This window comes from Peromyscus eremicus, chromosome 9 (genome assembly GCF_949786415.1).
Source record: "Peromyscus eremicus chromosome 9, PerEre_H2_v1, whole genome shotgun sequence".
In the NCBI taxonomy this organism is placed as follows: Eukaryota; Metazoa; Chordata; class Mammalia; order Rodentia; family Cricetidae; genus Peromyscus; species Peromyscus eremicus.
Genome location: NC_081425.1, coordinates 20,656,742 through 20,674,402, shown reverse-complemented (window position 1 = coordinate 20,674,402; position 17,661 = coordinate 20,656,742). Strand labels below are relative to the sequence as shown.

General features: G+C 34.4%; 1 protein-coding gene across 13 annotated transcripts in view; it reads right to left on the bottom strand.

The window, feature by feature from the left end:
• Mycbp2 (MYC binding protein 2) overlaps positions 1-17,661 on the bottom strand; it is a 251,013-nt gene that overhangs the window by 48,374 nt on the left and 184,978 nt on the right. For 7 of the 13 annotated variants that reach the window (XM_059273237.1, XM_059273240.1, XM_059273238.1 and 4 more), the window contains 4 exons: positions 16,770-16,902; positions 15,456-15,578; positions 12,599-12,778; positions 3,356-3,457 (listed from right to left, as the gene is read on the bottom strand). In XM_059273237.1, coding sequence (XP_059129220.1) covers positions 3,356-3,457; positions 12,599-12,778; positions 15,456-15,578; positions 16,770-16,902 — 538 coding nt within the window. The remainder of the gene's footprint in view (positions 1-3,355; positions 3,458-12,598; positions 12,779-15,455; positions 15,579-16,769; positions 16,903-17,661) is intronic. The other 6 variants (XM_059273245.1, XM_059273246.1, XM_059273247.1 and 3 more) reach the window with 4 other exon arrangements.

Below are 17,661 nucleotides of genomic sequence, written 5' to 3'. Positions count from 1 at the left end.
TTGTGTTTTAAGATCTCAGTAAGCTCAGCTGATAGAACTTGGAGCTGAAGGCCCTTGCAGATAAAAGAAACCACAGATCTTCACAGTGACTACTACAGGTCTGAATTGGGCTCTGAATGTCTAGAGAAAACAGAAAGAAAAATCTCGTTCTAAGGCAAATCACTAGATAGTTTTAGCTGGACACCATTTGGTTTGGGTATCCCGGCCTTCCCTCAACTTTTCTTTTCTGCACATTATACTTTTCTTTGAAGCAATACAGTCAGGCTTTGGCCCTAGCAGGTGGTTCAGACTAACATTACATTTTCTCCTTAAAACAAACAACAGCAAACCACTGTTGTTTACAGTGCAAAAACTGTCTTAGAAGGAAAACAATGTGATCCAAGTGATTCAAGTGTTATGAGAAAACAAATACAGCAAGATGTAATTATAGGCTTTTGGAAGAGGTTCTTGAAAACTGAATTTGCTACCTGGGAATAAATGCAGCCTGTTCTCCTTTACCCAAAAAAAGGGATGTGAATAAGTGTGGGTAATGTAGGAAAGTGTAGTCACACTGGAGTCACCTGCATGTCAGAGCAGGAAGTATTAGAGACTTTGTGCTCCTCCTGGAAGTCATCTTTTATGGAGGAAAGACAAGTCTGTGTCTTTTATCCTTCAGTGACCAGTGCTAAGGTCTTGGACTATGTATGGTATTGATTCAGACAGTTTGTTGGCTGAATAATATATACTCATTTCTTAACTTTTTTCTTCTACTATTCCAACACATTCAGATTCTCTGAGAATCTACTCTTCATAATTATGGAGAGGTGACAGCAGCCACCGCGTAAGTTTAGAATCAAGATGAACAGACCATGAAGAGCACAGTGTTGCAATGAATATTCCTTCAGTTGCAGCATTCCAATGTTTAGCAAACAAATGTAGTTCTTTGATAGAATAAAGGTATTTTGCACACTATTTCTTGTAATGCTTTACTATTCCAGCATGAATTTTCCTTCTTAAACACAGAAGTTGGTCTCTCTCTTTCTCCCTCTCTCTTTTGTTTTGGTATTGGCCCTCTGTGCTCATTTTATTATGTTCTCAAAATACATTTTGAGATTCGAATACATTTGTAAACAGAAATCACAAAAATGACAAGTATCAATGCTAACTGGGAAGATAAGGTAACCAGGTGTACGTCTGACAAGTAAGTGCTCCCCTGCTGTTCCGAGGTAGTCTAAGACGCTATTGTTCCTTTTACCTTCCTGACCTAATAGTGCAAAGCAAGCTTTACAAACAAACACACTGTGTTTGGGAGAATTAACATCAGTCTACTCCTAGCCAATTGGGGCTCTTTTTGTTGTTGTTTCTGTTTTTCACCTAAGAGTTGGAAGTTTTTAAATCACCCATATCACACTTATTTTAGGAGCAGCATAATAATAGCGAGGAATCAAGATAAATAAGTAGTACTCCTTATATTTCAAAACTTCATTTCAAAAATAAATTTTAACTGAATTTTCTAATTCATAGAAAATATCAACTTATTTTAGGATTCCTACTTAATTAGAAGGGCTCAGACAAGATTAACCACAGCTCCTCCAGGTGTGTCCTAAGGGTTGACTTACATGGTTTGGTGAATACATCTATCCAGGAGCACATGGATGCACAGTGCTGGGATTGCTCTACAATGCACACACCCACAGTAGTGGGTTATAACAACACAAACCGCCAAGTATTGAGAACATCTCTTGTCCTGTATGTGCACACGTGTTCTACTAAGAGCATCAGAAACCACAAACATCTGCCTTCTCTGCTTCTATGTCTCTAGCAGAGGTTATATTTTCTTAAGATCTGTAAGTGACAACAGCTAAGTATCCGCTGAAGTTCAAGTGCATAAGTAATGGCAGAGAATTTATTCCTAAGATGTGTTTATTAAATCATAACAAAATCCTTTTGAAGAACATATGTCTTCAAAATGTTTAAAAAATATTTTTTTTCAAAAAAATGTTAAGAGCAGTAAATGTGTAAACTAATTTTTGTTTAAGCTCCTCAGGTGACTTTCACAGAATTATACAGCATGTATTGTTACTAAAAATTATCATGTGGATGTCCCCAATTAACAATAAAAATAAATGCTTCATTAAAATTATTGGATCACACATACTTTCACATGCAAAACAAAATTTGGCTTAGTAATTATATTTATAATATATAAATTTAGGCAGTAAGCAAAAAAAATTTCTAACCATCTCTGGAATCATTAAGAAGAATGGGCTATAAAAAGTATGTGGAGTCAAACAAATTAAATGTTACTGAATGTGTTACATAGGAAGGATGTATTCATTAAGTCACCAACATGATTTTTCTTAGCCAAATCATAGTCAGGGGATATGACACCATACTAGAATATAACACAAATAATACTATTTGTAATAAGATATGTCACAGTATGTTGCATATATTTGGTTATATGACCTAATATGCTAAATAATATACCATATATGGATCTGTTTTATAATCCTATTTACTAACTTTATTTTTACTATTTATATGTTTATTTTTCTTAAATATTTTGTTTTACACTTATTTGTATCTGTGTGTGTGTGTGAAGACAATTTGTAGGAGTTGGGTCTTTCTTTCCATCATGTGGGTTCCTGAATGGAACACAGCTGCCACACTTGGCAGCAAGTGGCCTTACCTTTAATTAAAGATCACTTTATGGTAAAAATATTTGAGTAAGCATTTGTAGTACTCTAAAAAACTAAATGCATATTTTAAATATTTTGAAGATGTGTCTATTAATCATGTAACACTTCTAAATTTAAAATATTAAAAGGAAGTCACTATAAAAATACTGTAAGAAGAATTCATGATAGACAGGTGGTAGTGTATATGCACACATGTGCCTGTATATTACTTGTTAATAATCAAATTTTAAAAAAGCTTTTAACTTAATTTTCAAAATATTTCTATAAAAACTAGAATGGTACAATGTATTCAGGCTACATATAGTAATACAAGTTTGAGATCAAGTCTGTATATATGATACTGCATTTATCCATGTGCTTTATGGTTCACACATAACATCTTGTGGCAATTCTTTTCAATTTCCTATTTTAGAAGACCTTACAAAGGCTTTAAAGACTAACAAGAATGATATCTGTAATCCTAATTGTGATAAATATGCATAACAGGATAAGTTATAATACAATATGAATAGGTACATCATAAATGACTTCAAACACATACAATTCTAAATAAAATGATAAACCTTACTTTAAAAAAATGAAATGGGATGAAAATGACTGAGGTGAAATGAAACTTTCTAGGCTCATCCTCCAGTCACTAAGAATGGCCCATTCACAGATGGATGTATACCCACCCTTCAGTTTGTGAGACAGAGATGAGAGAGCAGAGGCAGGCCCAGCTACACCAAAAGTTTTGTAAATGCGCTCACGAGAAGCAAGGTTGCGAGATGGAGATTCTACGGTGGAAAACATTGGCAAAGAAGCAGCACAGATTCAATGGAAAAAAAGCTTACAGAGAACACAAGCAAAAACAAAGCATTTCAAACGGTCTGCAATTACACACTTACTTAAAACTGTTCTAAGTTTTCCAAAAGGTTTATATAAAGTCAAGATTTAAAACAAAGGTCAAATTAATGTCTTTAGATGAACTGTATGTGTAAGCATGTCCAAATGTGTTATTAGTAAGGCTTATAGATCTGAGAGATCAAATTTGAGCGTTCCTCCTTAGACCAGTGTTTCTTTAGTTTCTTGAATTCCTGTGCTTGTTTACCTGAAAATAAGGGTTTGTACATAGAAATAACAGTGGTAGAGAAGGAAATATCATTTGTAGTTTAACTGTTGCCTCCTAGTTTTCTGAATGGATTCATTATCATAGTTTCCCAAACATGTATCTCAGAACGGCCCCATGGTGACGCCTGCATTTGTCTACTTTTTTAAGGCTAACCCTAGTATTTAGTGTTTGTTTTATAGATCTTTTATCTAAGATATTAAAAATTATTGGCAAGAAATCTCACAACACAAATAAAGCACATTTAAAACGCTTTGGGAAATATTAGACATTTTACTGATTTTTTTCATGCAAAAATGAATGTGTATGCAATATTAAATAATATAGACTTTAAAGCAAAGTAATCTAAAAAAAAAATCTGAATTTTCACATCCACTCCAACATCACATTTCAACCAATGCAAATAAAATTAATCAGTAGCTCTGAAATAAACTTTAGTAATAAGATAACTTTTAAAAACATTGAAAATAAAGATCTAGAAGGTCTAGGGAAATGGTCCGGTGGGTAAAGTGCTTGCTGTAGGCATGAGGCCCTGAGTTTGAACCCCCAGCACCAACAGAAAAGCTGGATGTAGCAACTGAGAAGATGGAGACAGGAAGATCCTGGGGTTTCACTGACTAGCTGACCTAGAGGAAACACTGAGCCACATATTCAGTGAGAGACCCTGTCTTAAACAAAGGAGACAGAGAGCCATAGAAGACGACACCCAATGAAGACTTCTGGCCTCTACAATAGGCTGTGCACGTGCATTTGTATACATATATGTACATATAAACAACATACATATACACACATGCCCACCCAAATAAAATAACTTATATATAACCTATACTTTTAGGACAGTATGAGTGGTATTTTTGACTGATTTGTTCTTACAGCTGCTTTTTAAAATGCATGACTTACAAATTTAAAAGAAAAACTCAATGAAAGATACTGAGTATTATATATCAGCGACTATTCTAGGCACTGAAAAGAGAATGACAAAAAGAAAAAAAAAAAAAAAGTCCTCACTCTTACAGCACCTGTACTGTGTAAAAGCTGAAACAGATGAAACTTGGGAGTCCTTAGCATATAATGTTGATAACAGTCCAGCACTGTATAAGACCACCTAGGGAGTTGGACCCACAGGTGCAAAGCCTCGGACACTTGTGGGAAGGATATAGGAAGAAGACTAGAAGTGAGTAGTCAATGAGAGAACATATTCAACAGGTGAATGAATATGCTTCCAGGAGGAGTGCAAAGTACCGGGACTGTAGAGGACATCTCTCACAAAAGCCAGAGACATCCCTGTGGCTCAGGAGGGAAGCTCACAGTGTGTTCAATAAGAATAGAAGAATCGACAGAGACAGTGTAATAAAGCCATCATGAACTAAGTTAAAACTTCACACTTTATCTTATCTATGAAATCAGAAGGTAATGCAAAGAGATTTTGTGTGTTTAAATCTCATGCTGCAGACTTTGTAACCACTGTTGAGACTGTCATGTCAGGAGGGTGAAAATTTTGATGTTTTTCTTTTCTTCAAGAGATAGGCCACAGAGCAGAAAATGGCCCAGTGGTAGAGAGCCCATCTAGAAGCCCCAAGGCCCGTGGTTCAACCCCAGAGTTCAAAGGAATGAACAACAAAGAGACAGACTTAAGAAGTGACAGCTGCTGAATGGGATCAATCTGTCAGCTGGTCAGTGCTGTCTGTCTCCTAGGCAGGCTTGCTACAGCCAGTAGGAACCAGTCTTATCAGGAAGAAGGGGCTGGGGTGAGAACTCCAAAGAATACCATACTAACTAGACCTTCCCTTGTAAGAAAAAACTCCTATAGAGCCAGGTGGATCTCTCTGAGTTCGAGGCCAGCCTGGTCTACAGAGAGATCCAGGACAGGCACCAAAATTACATGGAGAAACAAACCCTGTCTCAAAAAAAAAAAAAAAACCAAAAAACAAAAAACAAAAAAACCCCAAAAAACAAAAAACAAAACAAAACAAAACAAAACACACACACACAAACAAACAAAACCAAAAAACTTTCTTAAAGTCATTTTAGCATTTGATATCTTCCAGGCTGTACTGCCATGTATCATTCAGAATAAAGAAGAAGGAAATTTTCTCAGTGTCTAAAGAATACTGTTAAATGACTAAAGAATTTAACCTGTGACTGAGGGATATTGATTCTGTTCACAAAAGAAAAGGGTAATGAAAAAACAAAAACACAACACTTTATGAGGATTAAATAAATACTTAAAAAAATTCAACTCTATGGGTGAAACAACCAATTATTTGATTCATTTCTACAATATTGTTTCCTTTTTGGACATCAAATCCTTAACTAGAGACAATAGCAATAACAATAAATCAACGAAAAAAAAATCAGGAATTTCTCCAGTGCCCATCTGAAACTAATGCTATCTGTTCCATGTAAAAGTACCCCTCAAACATCATGGCTCTGTGGGGTCACTAGTTCTTCATTTTCAATCCTAAGTACCACATTCTCTTTAATATAAAATTTATCCCTAAAACAACACTTTTTTTTTTTAACTAATGTCATTAGTACTTTCATTTTCTTTGCTTTGAATCTCAAGTATCAAGTTCAAGTTCCCTGACTACGTTATTTGTCACAAAAACTGAACTTTAAAGCTACTATTGGGTCCTAAGGATAAGCAAACAGTAAACCTTTCATATTTTAATAAGTAAAGCATTCTAAAAACTTGTGGTTTTACTATGAAGGTATGGCTCCTGGGTCATTGCTGAGACTATAAACTCAAAGAATCAAGACATCTGTTGCCCTCTTGTGGCAAGTATACAAAACTGCAGGTTCTCAAAATTTAAAACTGTCATCAATTATTATTTCACTATCAAAAATAAGTAATCCATTAGAGAACTATGATAACATAATAACTTCACGGATTCTGATAGAAAATCCTGTAAGTGTAATAGCTCAACAATGTCATATGCATATGAAGTAAAAAGTTGAGCACTTATTTTAGAAAAGGATAAATGTATTATTAATTTTTGCATTCAATTTTTAAATTTCCTATTATGTGCTATAATCAAGCTGTGACATATCAATGATTTTTTTAGGTTCCTGTTAGGCAATACTAAGAGAACCGAAAAATATTAGGAAGGACAATATGATGGAAATTATTATACTGAATGAGCAGTTCAGGAGGGTCAGTTATCTAATTACACTACATATATTAGTATTAGCAAAGCCAAGAGAGGAAGAAATAATCGTGATAGAGTTTTCAAGGAATAGTCCACTGGATGCTACAGGTAGCAAGAGATAAATTGTTGGTCCTATAATGCTTTTGCTTTCCATGTTGTCTAGTTCTCAATTCTGAGGCTTTTGATGGCATAATTTTTTCTGTCTTATTAAAATTAATAGACATAATTCTGGAAGAGGAATTTAAACAAACTTTAAAATGTTTTAAAAATGATTTTACAATAACGCTCAAATTTTGGTGTTGGCCTGGCAGCTTATTATATTCATGTGTGCACAGTTACTTTTAAGATGTAGGGAAGGAATCTTCTAATTCTACAAAGCCTTCACAGTAATAACAAATGTGTCAATAACTGTCGCTGAGTTTCTTCACTCAATCTAACTCCTAGTGACTGCACCTTTCTATTTTGTGGAGAGAACTGTGGACAGTATTGACATCACAGGCTCTTACAACAAGCAGCAAACGGCAAGGTTATAATTCTCCCAACCACTCCCTTACAGTTATTCATTTTCAAAACATCAAGACTAAGTGCACTGACTCTTGTAGAGAGAATAACTGAGCATCACGCAGATTCAAGAGTACATATAAGTAGGTTGGGGATGCAGCTCAGTGGTAAAGCTTTTGTCCAGCATGCCCACCATGGGCTTGGTCTTCATCATTGAAAACAAAGGAAAACAAAAGATACAATTAAATGTAATGATTATTCTCACTTTTATCAATGTTTCAGATGATTTAACAAATATTGGTAGTGATCATTATTATATAATCCTAGTAAGTCAGCTGTATGGAATGACATTATATCAAAATATCCAGTTGTTTTCTTTGTGGCAAATATATCGGGAGAAATATGGAATTATGTGAATAGAAGAGGAGACTAAGACATGGGATAAGAATTAAAATTTATTTATATAAGCATTAGTATACTAAAAGAATTTTAGAAGAACAAAACGACAAATTCCAATGTAAGCATAAACTAGAAATACACTTTCTACTAAAGTATGACACTGTTCCACATGATTGGAGTGTGTCAACAGGGAAGAAAATACAAAAAGTTGATAACCCTCCCAATATAACAGTTCTATAAATAACTTTTCATAGCACATTACTGATTATACATTAAATGCCAATATAACATAAAGGAAAAGGATTTACTGTTTGTAATAGATGGAAAACTTATGAGTAGTGTTTGATAGCATGTATTCTAGATCTCAGAATAACTTCAAAATGTTATAAGAAGAGCCATGTTGTTCTTTAAGCAACATTCTGAAATATAAAAGATCTGGAGGCATTCTCAGAATAAAAATTTCTCTTTCAACAAACTGCTTGTTATAAGGGGAAAATAGAAATCATACACCAGAGAAGTCATACATCATGATCATAGGTGATTAGCATTAACCATGCCCGTGCCCTGCCTCCAGGAGTAATATCCCAAGGAGTCAGTGACCAGCACATTCAAAACAGTTAAATGGGAATCACAAGCAAAAGTCTTTTAGAATAAGACACTTTTAAAGTATAGCACACAGAGAATGAGAGAAAAAGGCAGGAATCATCTTGCTGCAGCAAAGTAGGGATGTTAAATACTGATCAAGTAGAGGAACTACTGCATTCTTATGCAGATGGGGGAGGAAAAGAGAGAAAGAAGGGGGAGTCTGAGTAAATTTTGGCATATGTTATTACAAGATAGCATGAAACACACTGATTGTAAATTATTATTTATAAGAGAAGTGTGAATTCCTTAGCCAATAAATTCTCCATGAATGTCTAAAACACTTTTGGAAGTTATGGGGCAAAAACAACACTTAAAAATTAAAAGAATAAAAATATGGAATAAGCTTTTAAGGTAATTATTGCTGGGCATAGTAGCACACACCTTTCACCCCAGCACTCAGGAGGCAGAGGCAGGCAGATCTCTGAGTTCAAGGCCAGCCTGGTCTACAAAGTGAGTCCCAGGCTAGCGAGGACTACACAGTGAGACCCTGCCTCAAAAAATAAAACAAGCAATTACTATTTTTGGAATGGAATATTCTTATTCAGTTGTCCTTTTTCAGTTTATCCTACTGGAATCACATTCCTAAAGCACTTATTATTTTTTCATCATTTTGAAGTCTGACTGCAGAATAGTAAAGAAACTGTGGTCAAGTTGTTATGTACGAGAGAAGAATAAAAGTTAAAAAAAAAAAAGAAAAATCCTAAACACCCATTTTTCTCACATTCCTACACAGGTATAAACACACAAGGGAAATCCTTTTTTTTTTTCCTTGTAGAACAATAATTTTAGAAGAATAATATAGCATTCTATTTAAAATACCTTTTTAAAAAATTTTTATTGATTCACATCGTGCATTTCGATCCCACTTATCTCCCCTTCTCGCATCTGCCTGCTATCCCTGCAGTCTCCTCCACAAATCAAAACTAAATTTAAAAGAAAAAACAAAAACCAAACCAAACCAGAAGAAGAATCTTGTCCTGGAAGCTGTACTGTGGCCCACTGAGTCACACAGTTTACCCTTTAGTCCGTGTGTGTGTGTGTGTGTGTGTGTGTGTGTGTGTGTGTGTGTGTGTTTTCCTTTTTTTCCCACGGCCTCAGAAAATTACATTTAGCCCCCTCACCGGTCCCAGAGTTATGTTTAGCCCCATCTCCGGTTCCAGAGAGTTATGTTTTACTCCCTCAGATAGAAAAATCAAGTTGAGTGACTGATTAGTCAGCCTTCATCAATCCCTGAGCTGCTGAAGGCTGGTCCTCACAGCAGGGTTAAATTTAACTTAACATATTATTTTAAATTCTAAAGGGAGTGGAAAAACTGTGCTTCAGGCAAAACAGTAACAGTAACAACAAAAACCCACAAAGGTACTGAAAATAATGCTAAGGGAAATACTAAAGTTAAAGTGTGGGCAGTTTATTTGTCTATTGATTTTGTGTAGTTAACCGAAGACCTGAGTTACAACAGTTAGGAAATCTGTTTTTCCTTTTATACTAATGCAGTACTTAAAAAGTAAAATTATAAAAAGGAATCAATCTGACCAAAGCTAATACTCTAATGTTGGAACTCTCTGTAAACAGAACTTCAAAAAAATGTTCATTAAAGAATAGACTGTGTACTACTTATGAAGACAAGGCTGAAGATAAAGCAGGGCATTTGTCATCAGTAGAAACTGATGCTCAATACTGGTGCCACCATTGTATTATGCAATCTTCTAGGGAAAATCCTTTATAAACTCTCTACTTGTTTTACTTGTAAAATGGAGAAGGTATGATTTGAGATAAGAATGCATTAACATGCTGAAATACGATGTTTACTACATAGTGCTGCTGTCAGTACAGGCAACATTAGTGAATATGAGCATTGACATATAACGTTTTACTTTATTAACATAAAACCATAAGACAATCCTCATTTGGTAGTGAGAACAAGGAAGTGTATAACAAGATAAGATACTGGTGGGATGAATGCCAATAAAGTCCTCGTCTTATGAATATCCGTTACTCTGACTTTCCTAACATAAGAAAAAATAGGAATAAATTGTTTTCAAAATATTTTTTAAGATTTTTTTTATGTATTTTATGTATATGAGTGTTCTATTTGCTTGCATGTCTGCATGATGGAGGAGGGTATCAGACAGAAGAGGGCATCAGAACCCATTACAGATGGTTGTGAGCCACCATGTGGATGCTGGGAATTGAACTCAGGACCTCTGGAAGGGCAGCCAGTGCCCTTAACCACTGAGTCATCTCTCCAGCCCTGTTTTCAAAATATTAAGACTATATTTCAGAACCACATTTCCTTAATGTTATGGTAAAGAGACTTATGTTTTCTGTAATTTGGAAGTCAAGAGTTCAGGGGATACTCTGTTAAGACTGTGAGGATTTGAAAATGATCTAAGAACCTCCCACGGCTGGGGTAAATCAAAGTCATGATTCAGAATAGGTCCTAAGAGCTACCTAGGCCATGGATACACTGTAAGGTGGAGGGAAAGGAACTGGTGGTACTACTAACATACACAATGTAGTGAACATACACTGTCATAAAAACATTTGGAACTAAGATACAGCTAGACAAATCAAATTTATTGTGATCTTTCTATGTCATTGGGGAGACTCAGGGTCCTAACATATAAAAGGCAAGTGCTCTATCATCAAGATAAACCCAACCCTCGTCCAACAAATGGTATCATTATTAGGCAAATTCATCTTATTAAAATCAAATTTCAATGAATTTGAATTTGTTTAATAAGAATTTTTGGTCTGACTCTTGTTTGTCTCCCTTTTCCCTTTTAGAATATACTGCTACTGGAGCACATCTAACTTTCAAACATCTGTTGCTTCATAAAATTAACAAGCCAAGACTAGGTCTTCCCTTTTTCTTCATTCTTCTGAAATACTGCTTCTCATAGATGGAAAAAGGGAATCTACACTAGTCTGTTTCCTTGAGAGTCTTAAGAGATACATGGGAATAGACATGTCAATAAGGTAGAGAGTTACAGCAACTACATGTACAAACTACCTGTATTAAACATGCCCGTTACACAAAATATTAACTTCATGGTTTATATTCTTGCATATTCTTTAACTCATGTCAATAATACTATAATAATATAACTTGTTACCAAGAATCTCCAGTATTCTCTTAAGTAACTCTAACAACAGTTACCAAAGTCTCCTTGTAAAATAGTAGTTTAGGCTTAAATGTGAATGTACTGTAAGTGAAGAGATCACGCTTTTAAAACCATATAATGGGTCCATAAATTGAGGCACAGGAAATATTCAGAGTTGAATTCCAGGCAAACAAGCAAAACAAGAAAACAAAAGGGTTAGGATGTGAGGCTTCCATAAACTATCTTAGTCAGTGTGTTTATTTGGACAAGAGAATTGGAATGTCAAAAGAACCTACTGTTGTCACAGAGCAGTTTATGTGAGAAGGCTCAGGAAGCTTTTAAGAGAAGTGAAAACTCAGTTCAGTGTAATTCATGTGAACTGATCTTCTAAACCAATGTAGGCTCTTATTACAGGTAAAGGGCTAGCGTAATCCTAGACAGTGAAACTGGAATCAACTGATCAATCTAATGGATGAGGAACAAAATACAAAAGAGGTGAGCAAACGACAAAGAAAACTTGGAAATCCAACGTGCTACACAGTTCATGGACATCAAGTTCACGGAGAAGAAACAGACATGCACCTCCTTTTTCTACCCAACTGCCACAGTGAAATAGGTTTATTCTTTCTGGGCATTTACCAAATAACAAAAATTCAATGAAAGTCATCACTACAACTAATGCTTACCAAAGCCATGCACATTAAAAAAATAAAACATGAAATAAAAATGTCTTAACATGTTTTAGAGTATGAATTTGCTAGAATTAGAATAGAAAGAACAATGATCAGATTTAATAACTCTGTAATTTAAAAATATTTAACTGAAAATAAATGTCTTAGCTGCAGAACATCTTAGCTCTGGATAGTTTAAATATTTCAAAAATATGGGAGGGATAACATCTAATTAAATAAAACCAGTCAGGAGAGTTCATAACTAACAGACTGATCAATTACTCAGAAAAAAAGCTTCAGAAATGCTTGACGAGGCCAGTGTGGCTGACAGACTTACTCTGAAGCTGAGGCTGCTGGAAGGAGAGGGGCTGTCCGAACACAAATGGGCTGTGGACTAGGGAAGAGGGAGCTTTTGCAGCTTGATCAAAGATGGAAGGAGCTGGGAGATTGGGCCGTGACTGAATGGAATTCAATATGGCACTCAGTTGATCACCTGCAGTGGGCAAAACAGTCAACACTACAACTTGTTACTTATTAACATCCCAAATGGCAAAGTCAATGGTGCTTTATGACAGTCAGGCAAATTAAACAGTAAAGAAAGCTATGCCAATTCAGAAAAGGGGAAGGTGGTGATCACTGTCCGCAAATCAGGGATCTGATTCTACATGCTGGCTAGTTTTGAGATTATCAATGGACATACTCCACCAGTCTTATATAGTAGTCCACAGAAACAAATCCACTTAAAATTCATATATAGCTTTCCCCATTATTTATGACAGAATAAAGGATCTGTGAGGGATATATGTAAGTTCATTCAACATTGTGTTGGTGGGGAGCAAAGAAATGAAGCTCCTAGGTATGATAAAAGGTATTTATTCCATGGCGCTCAATAAGAACTAATGCCACCCTGCCTAATCTGAAGACTATTTCATGCAGAAAATAAGTACTGCATAAATTCATTTACTTAAAACGTATACTCAAATGGGACAAAGTACACTTTCCACTCAGCAATACAACTGCATCATAGTTATAAATCAATACTTTAATTTAAAATGATTACTGCTAAGGAAACTGTATTTTAGTAAGAGCAGGAATTACTTTGCTTAAAGAGATAATTTTGTAACTCCTATAATACAAAATATGAATGAATTACCTAATTTGATTGATATTTTCCTTATAATTAAATTTGTAGGATATTAACAAAATAGCTTAAGGACAGAAATAATGCAATTAGATGAAAAACTGTATTTGTGAAAATATATGCATTTTAAATACTTTACATGATGCTGAAGGGAGAAGCCTCATATTCTGACAGGTCAATGCAGAAACTGACAGTGCATTTCCAGCTGTACTTACTAAATATAAGCGAAAAATCTCAACTGAGCTGCCAGCTGGCACAGATTCATATGGAATTGTGTATTTAAGTTACATAAGTACTGATTTCTTTTAAATAAAGACATTAGATTCCAGAAAATATTTTATAAGTTTATAAAGAATTATTTAAATTGTTGTTATAAATAAAAATAGTTTTGTAAATAATTTCTTGCTCTTGGGAAGTATAGAAGTCCAGAGAAAATGGGAACATTTGTTAAGCTATACAGTAGTTAGATGTATTTCATCAAATTTAACTTTCTTAGTGCTTTTTCTCAATATAAATATAACAAGTTCTAAATGCATGCAGTTTTAAACAATTTTTACAAAAGCACTTTAAAAGTACTTTTGATTTCCATTGAATAAATGCTTACAGCAATGTCTATATTTCTTAAGAATTAATTTTAGTTTTCTGATACTTCAGCGAATTCCGTTTTAAAGACTGACTTACAGTGACAGCAGTCAGTAGAGTGACAGAGATACTTGCAGGGTACAAGCATACATTTAATAAAACATGGCTTTAGGACACTTTGTTCCATAGGGTCAGTGGCAGGACGTAAACACGTAAGTTTGCATTTCAGAGTTGACGACCAGAGAGAAAAGGAACAAGAACAAACCACTCTCCTCTGTACTATGAAGAACAAGCTTAACAGAAATCAGAGTGACTGCAAGTATGCAAGCAGGTAAAATCTGTCTGTGAGAGTAACCAAATGAAGAGAGTAAAGGAAAGCGTGTGGACATTAATGAGGTTAAAAATAAAAGTGGCTTTATTTTAAACTAATTATTTCTCATATATCAAAACAATTTTGTATTTTTCATTATTAATTTTTTAATAACTGCAAGTCAGGTAAATTCACATTGTATGTGTTCCTAGAAACAAACCCCTATGAATAAATACAATTTTTTTTTAAAAAAGTGTTTTCTTTTCTTTTCTTTTTTCTTTTCTTTTTTTTTTTTGAGAGGGTCTTGATATGTATGTAACCTAGCCAGACCTCAAATCAATCATCTAGCCTAGGCTAGCCTCCTGCCCCTGTCTATGCTGAAGGTACTGACTAAGGCACTACAACTGACTTAAATAATCTTTAAAAGGCAAACTACTTCCATGTCGACGACATTCACCCTCCTACACATCACCAGTGGTTTGCTACCTTCTCACAATATTGCGTATTTTCGAGGATTAGGTGCATTAGAAAGAACATATCTGAATTTACCCAAAAAGGGAATTTTGGATAAATTTCAGGAGCAAATTATCCCAGAAGAATTGTTTAGATTCTCTATGATGTTGATCTGTTCATTAATGCATATAGACAGCTGTGCACATTTTATATTCAAATGCTTTAGCCTTTCCTCTTCTACTGCTTTCTAGCTCATTATGCATAACCATGTTCAAATACATTATTTCATATAACTGCAATTCAACTAACATAACCAGGTTAGAGATTTAAAACCACAGATAACTCATAAAGCCCACATATAGTGTTACTAAGAGAAAATTTTAATAGACTGATTAAGAAAATTCTTTGTTGCTCATTTATATTACTCTCCTAGGAACAGGTCATATCATTAGTGATTCAGACTTTCAGATACAGGTTCAGAACGAGTGCCTTTAAAGCAAACACAATATGAAAAACTCCAGTAAACATAAGCTGAAATTGACATAAAACAAACAATATTGTGAAAAGGAACACCTTTTAAACATTTTGAGTGTTAGTTTTGTAGCATACATTTTAATTTAATGAGGATATGTGGGAAGAAAAAAATGAGAAAAAAGTAACAAAAACTTACTGAAGTCCTAAGGAAAAGACTCATACTCAGATGCCTACCTTTATTATTTCCGAGGCCATAATCAAATCCTTGGGCACTGCAAGTGGCCCCTTTATTAAAGGCTTGTACTGAGAAAGGGCTTGGAGGAGGCGTTTGAGAATTCTGATCCAGAAGAACTTGTTCTACAATAAAAGTCACAGCTATCAAGTTAATTTTGTAAGCGGTATTCCCTAGTCATATGTCAGAGAAAATTCTAATAAAGAGTACTATGGATTAATTTAATCTGACCCCACAGGTAGAGCTGAGCTAAATCTAGTTCTCAATCAGATTAGCTTAACAGTTCAGAGCATATTTTATTTTTGTTAAAAAAGAGGGAAATTTATTATTTAATAATAAATAATAAAAAATTATTTATTTAAAAACTGGATCTATGCTCTTAAGTGGACTCTCTTATTATGGCATGGTATATTATTGAGTATATTTCTGGGTAAGTAAATCTTATCACAAACAATTTACACAATGGCATTTTAAAAATAAATTGGACACTAGACTAGGAATAAAGATATCTACATCTCTCATCTATCTATCTACCTACCTATCTATCTATCTATCTATCTATCTATCTATCTATCCATCCAACCATGTCTTCAACAAGTCTACTTATCTATCTATCTATCCATCCAACCATGTCTTCAACAAGTCTACTTACTTTGACATGCTAACTGTGGTGTTTACAAATTAGCTTGCATTTATGGAATTTTGTAATGACACCCTAGGAATGTAAGTATAGCAGCCTTTTATCTGTCTACAAGAGACACAGCATCTCGGTGAGACATTGAAAGATAAAGTTTTGTCACCATCAGAATAAACAGGGGGACAAAAAGGGCAGTCTTAGTGAGATCAATGTTGAGAATTAAAGCTGAAAGCTAATTCTAACAAAGATGCTATGCATGTATTCAACATTCCTTTCTTGAGAGAAAGCTCAGCTAAATGAGGTTTCCTCACACAATGCTGCAATTGGTATGAAAACTGACTTCCAGCTCATGGTAGGAGTAAAAATTCAGGCTCAGACTTGCACTGAAGAATGAGGCATACAAATGTATGTTAGTGGAACAAAAGAAAGTTTTTCCTATTATTAACGAAGATAACTATGTTCTCAGTGTTTTTGTTATTTTCTCCTTCAAGAACAATCATTTAGTACTTATATATTTTACAAGTCAATTTTGCAAGCTGTAAAATGTTTAAACCTTTAGATTTTCTTTTACTTAAAAAATAAACATTCCAAAACCTCAAGGAAAAGGTAATGCGATAAACATAAAACATATGTATGTTAAAATTTAATCAAAATAAATCACAAATTTAAGCCAACTTGCCATCTTCATGCCGTAGGTATTGGTTTCCGCCTCTGTCTCTAGCTAAGGACCATGCCTCTCCTTCATCACTCTCACAGAATTCTACCATGCTGTTCTTATCCAGCTGCACCCATGTACCTTCAGAATTGGTTACCTGGTACATAACAGAAAGCATGATTGATTGGCTTGATTCTTTCAGGGCATCCAGGCTGAAAACCAATAAAAAGCTTAAGTGATTCTGAACAACATAATGATTTCAACACATTTCTACTATGAAATTAGTTTCTGAAATTAAGACCACAGCCTGAGGTAAGACAGAATTAAAAACTTCTGTAAAATATTGTTTATTTAAGCATTTAATTAAAATATTGTCTTCAAAGCGCAAAGATCATCTCTGAATAATTTCAAGTATGCCCAAAACACAAAGCTCATCTTTTAGACCTAAAATCTCCTGACAAAGCATACTCGTTATTACTAAATTATTTGTGCCTACAGTGTAATTTGAAAATGACCCTGACCCTAAGAAATAGCATGACACACTACATCTTCAAGCTTATCTGCGGAGGCAAATGCCACAGTGGTCTAAAGAATAATTTTATTTGCTCAGGACTTCAGTGAGACCTGTTAATGGGAACAAAGAAATGAAAATTTTTGGAAGGTCACATCTCCATTCCAATTCATAGAAAATCTTTTAAGTGCTGACAACCCATAACAGTACATTTATAATAATGAAAAGACATATTCAAATATGGAGCATTTATATGTACAATACAACTTATTTGTTAATATAAGCAGTACAAATACTATTTTTATGAGATAATTATGAGAATTTTTTTTAAAAAAGCACAGAAAATCATGTTAGTATTTCCAACACAAGTAAAAGTCAACAACATGAGCATTTAAGAACCTCAGA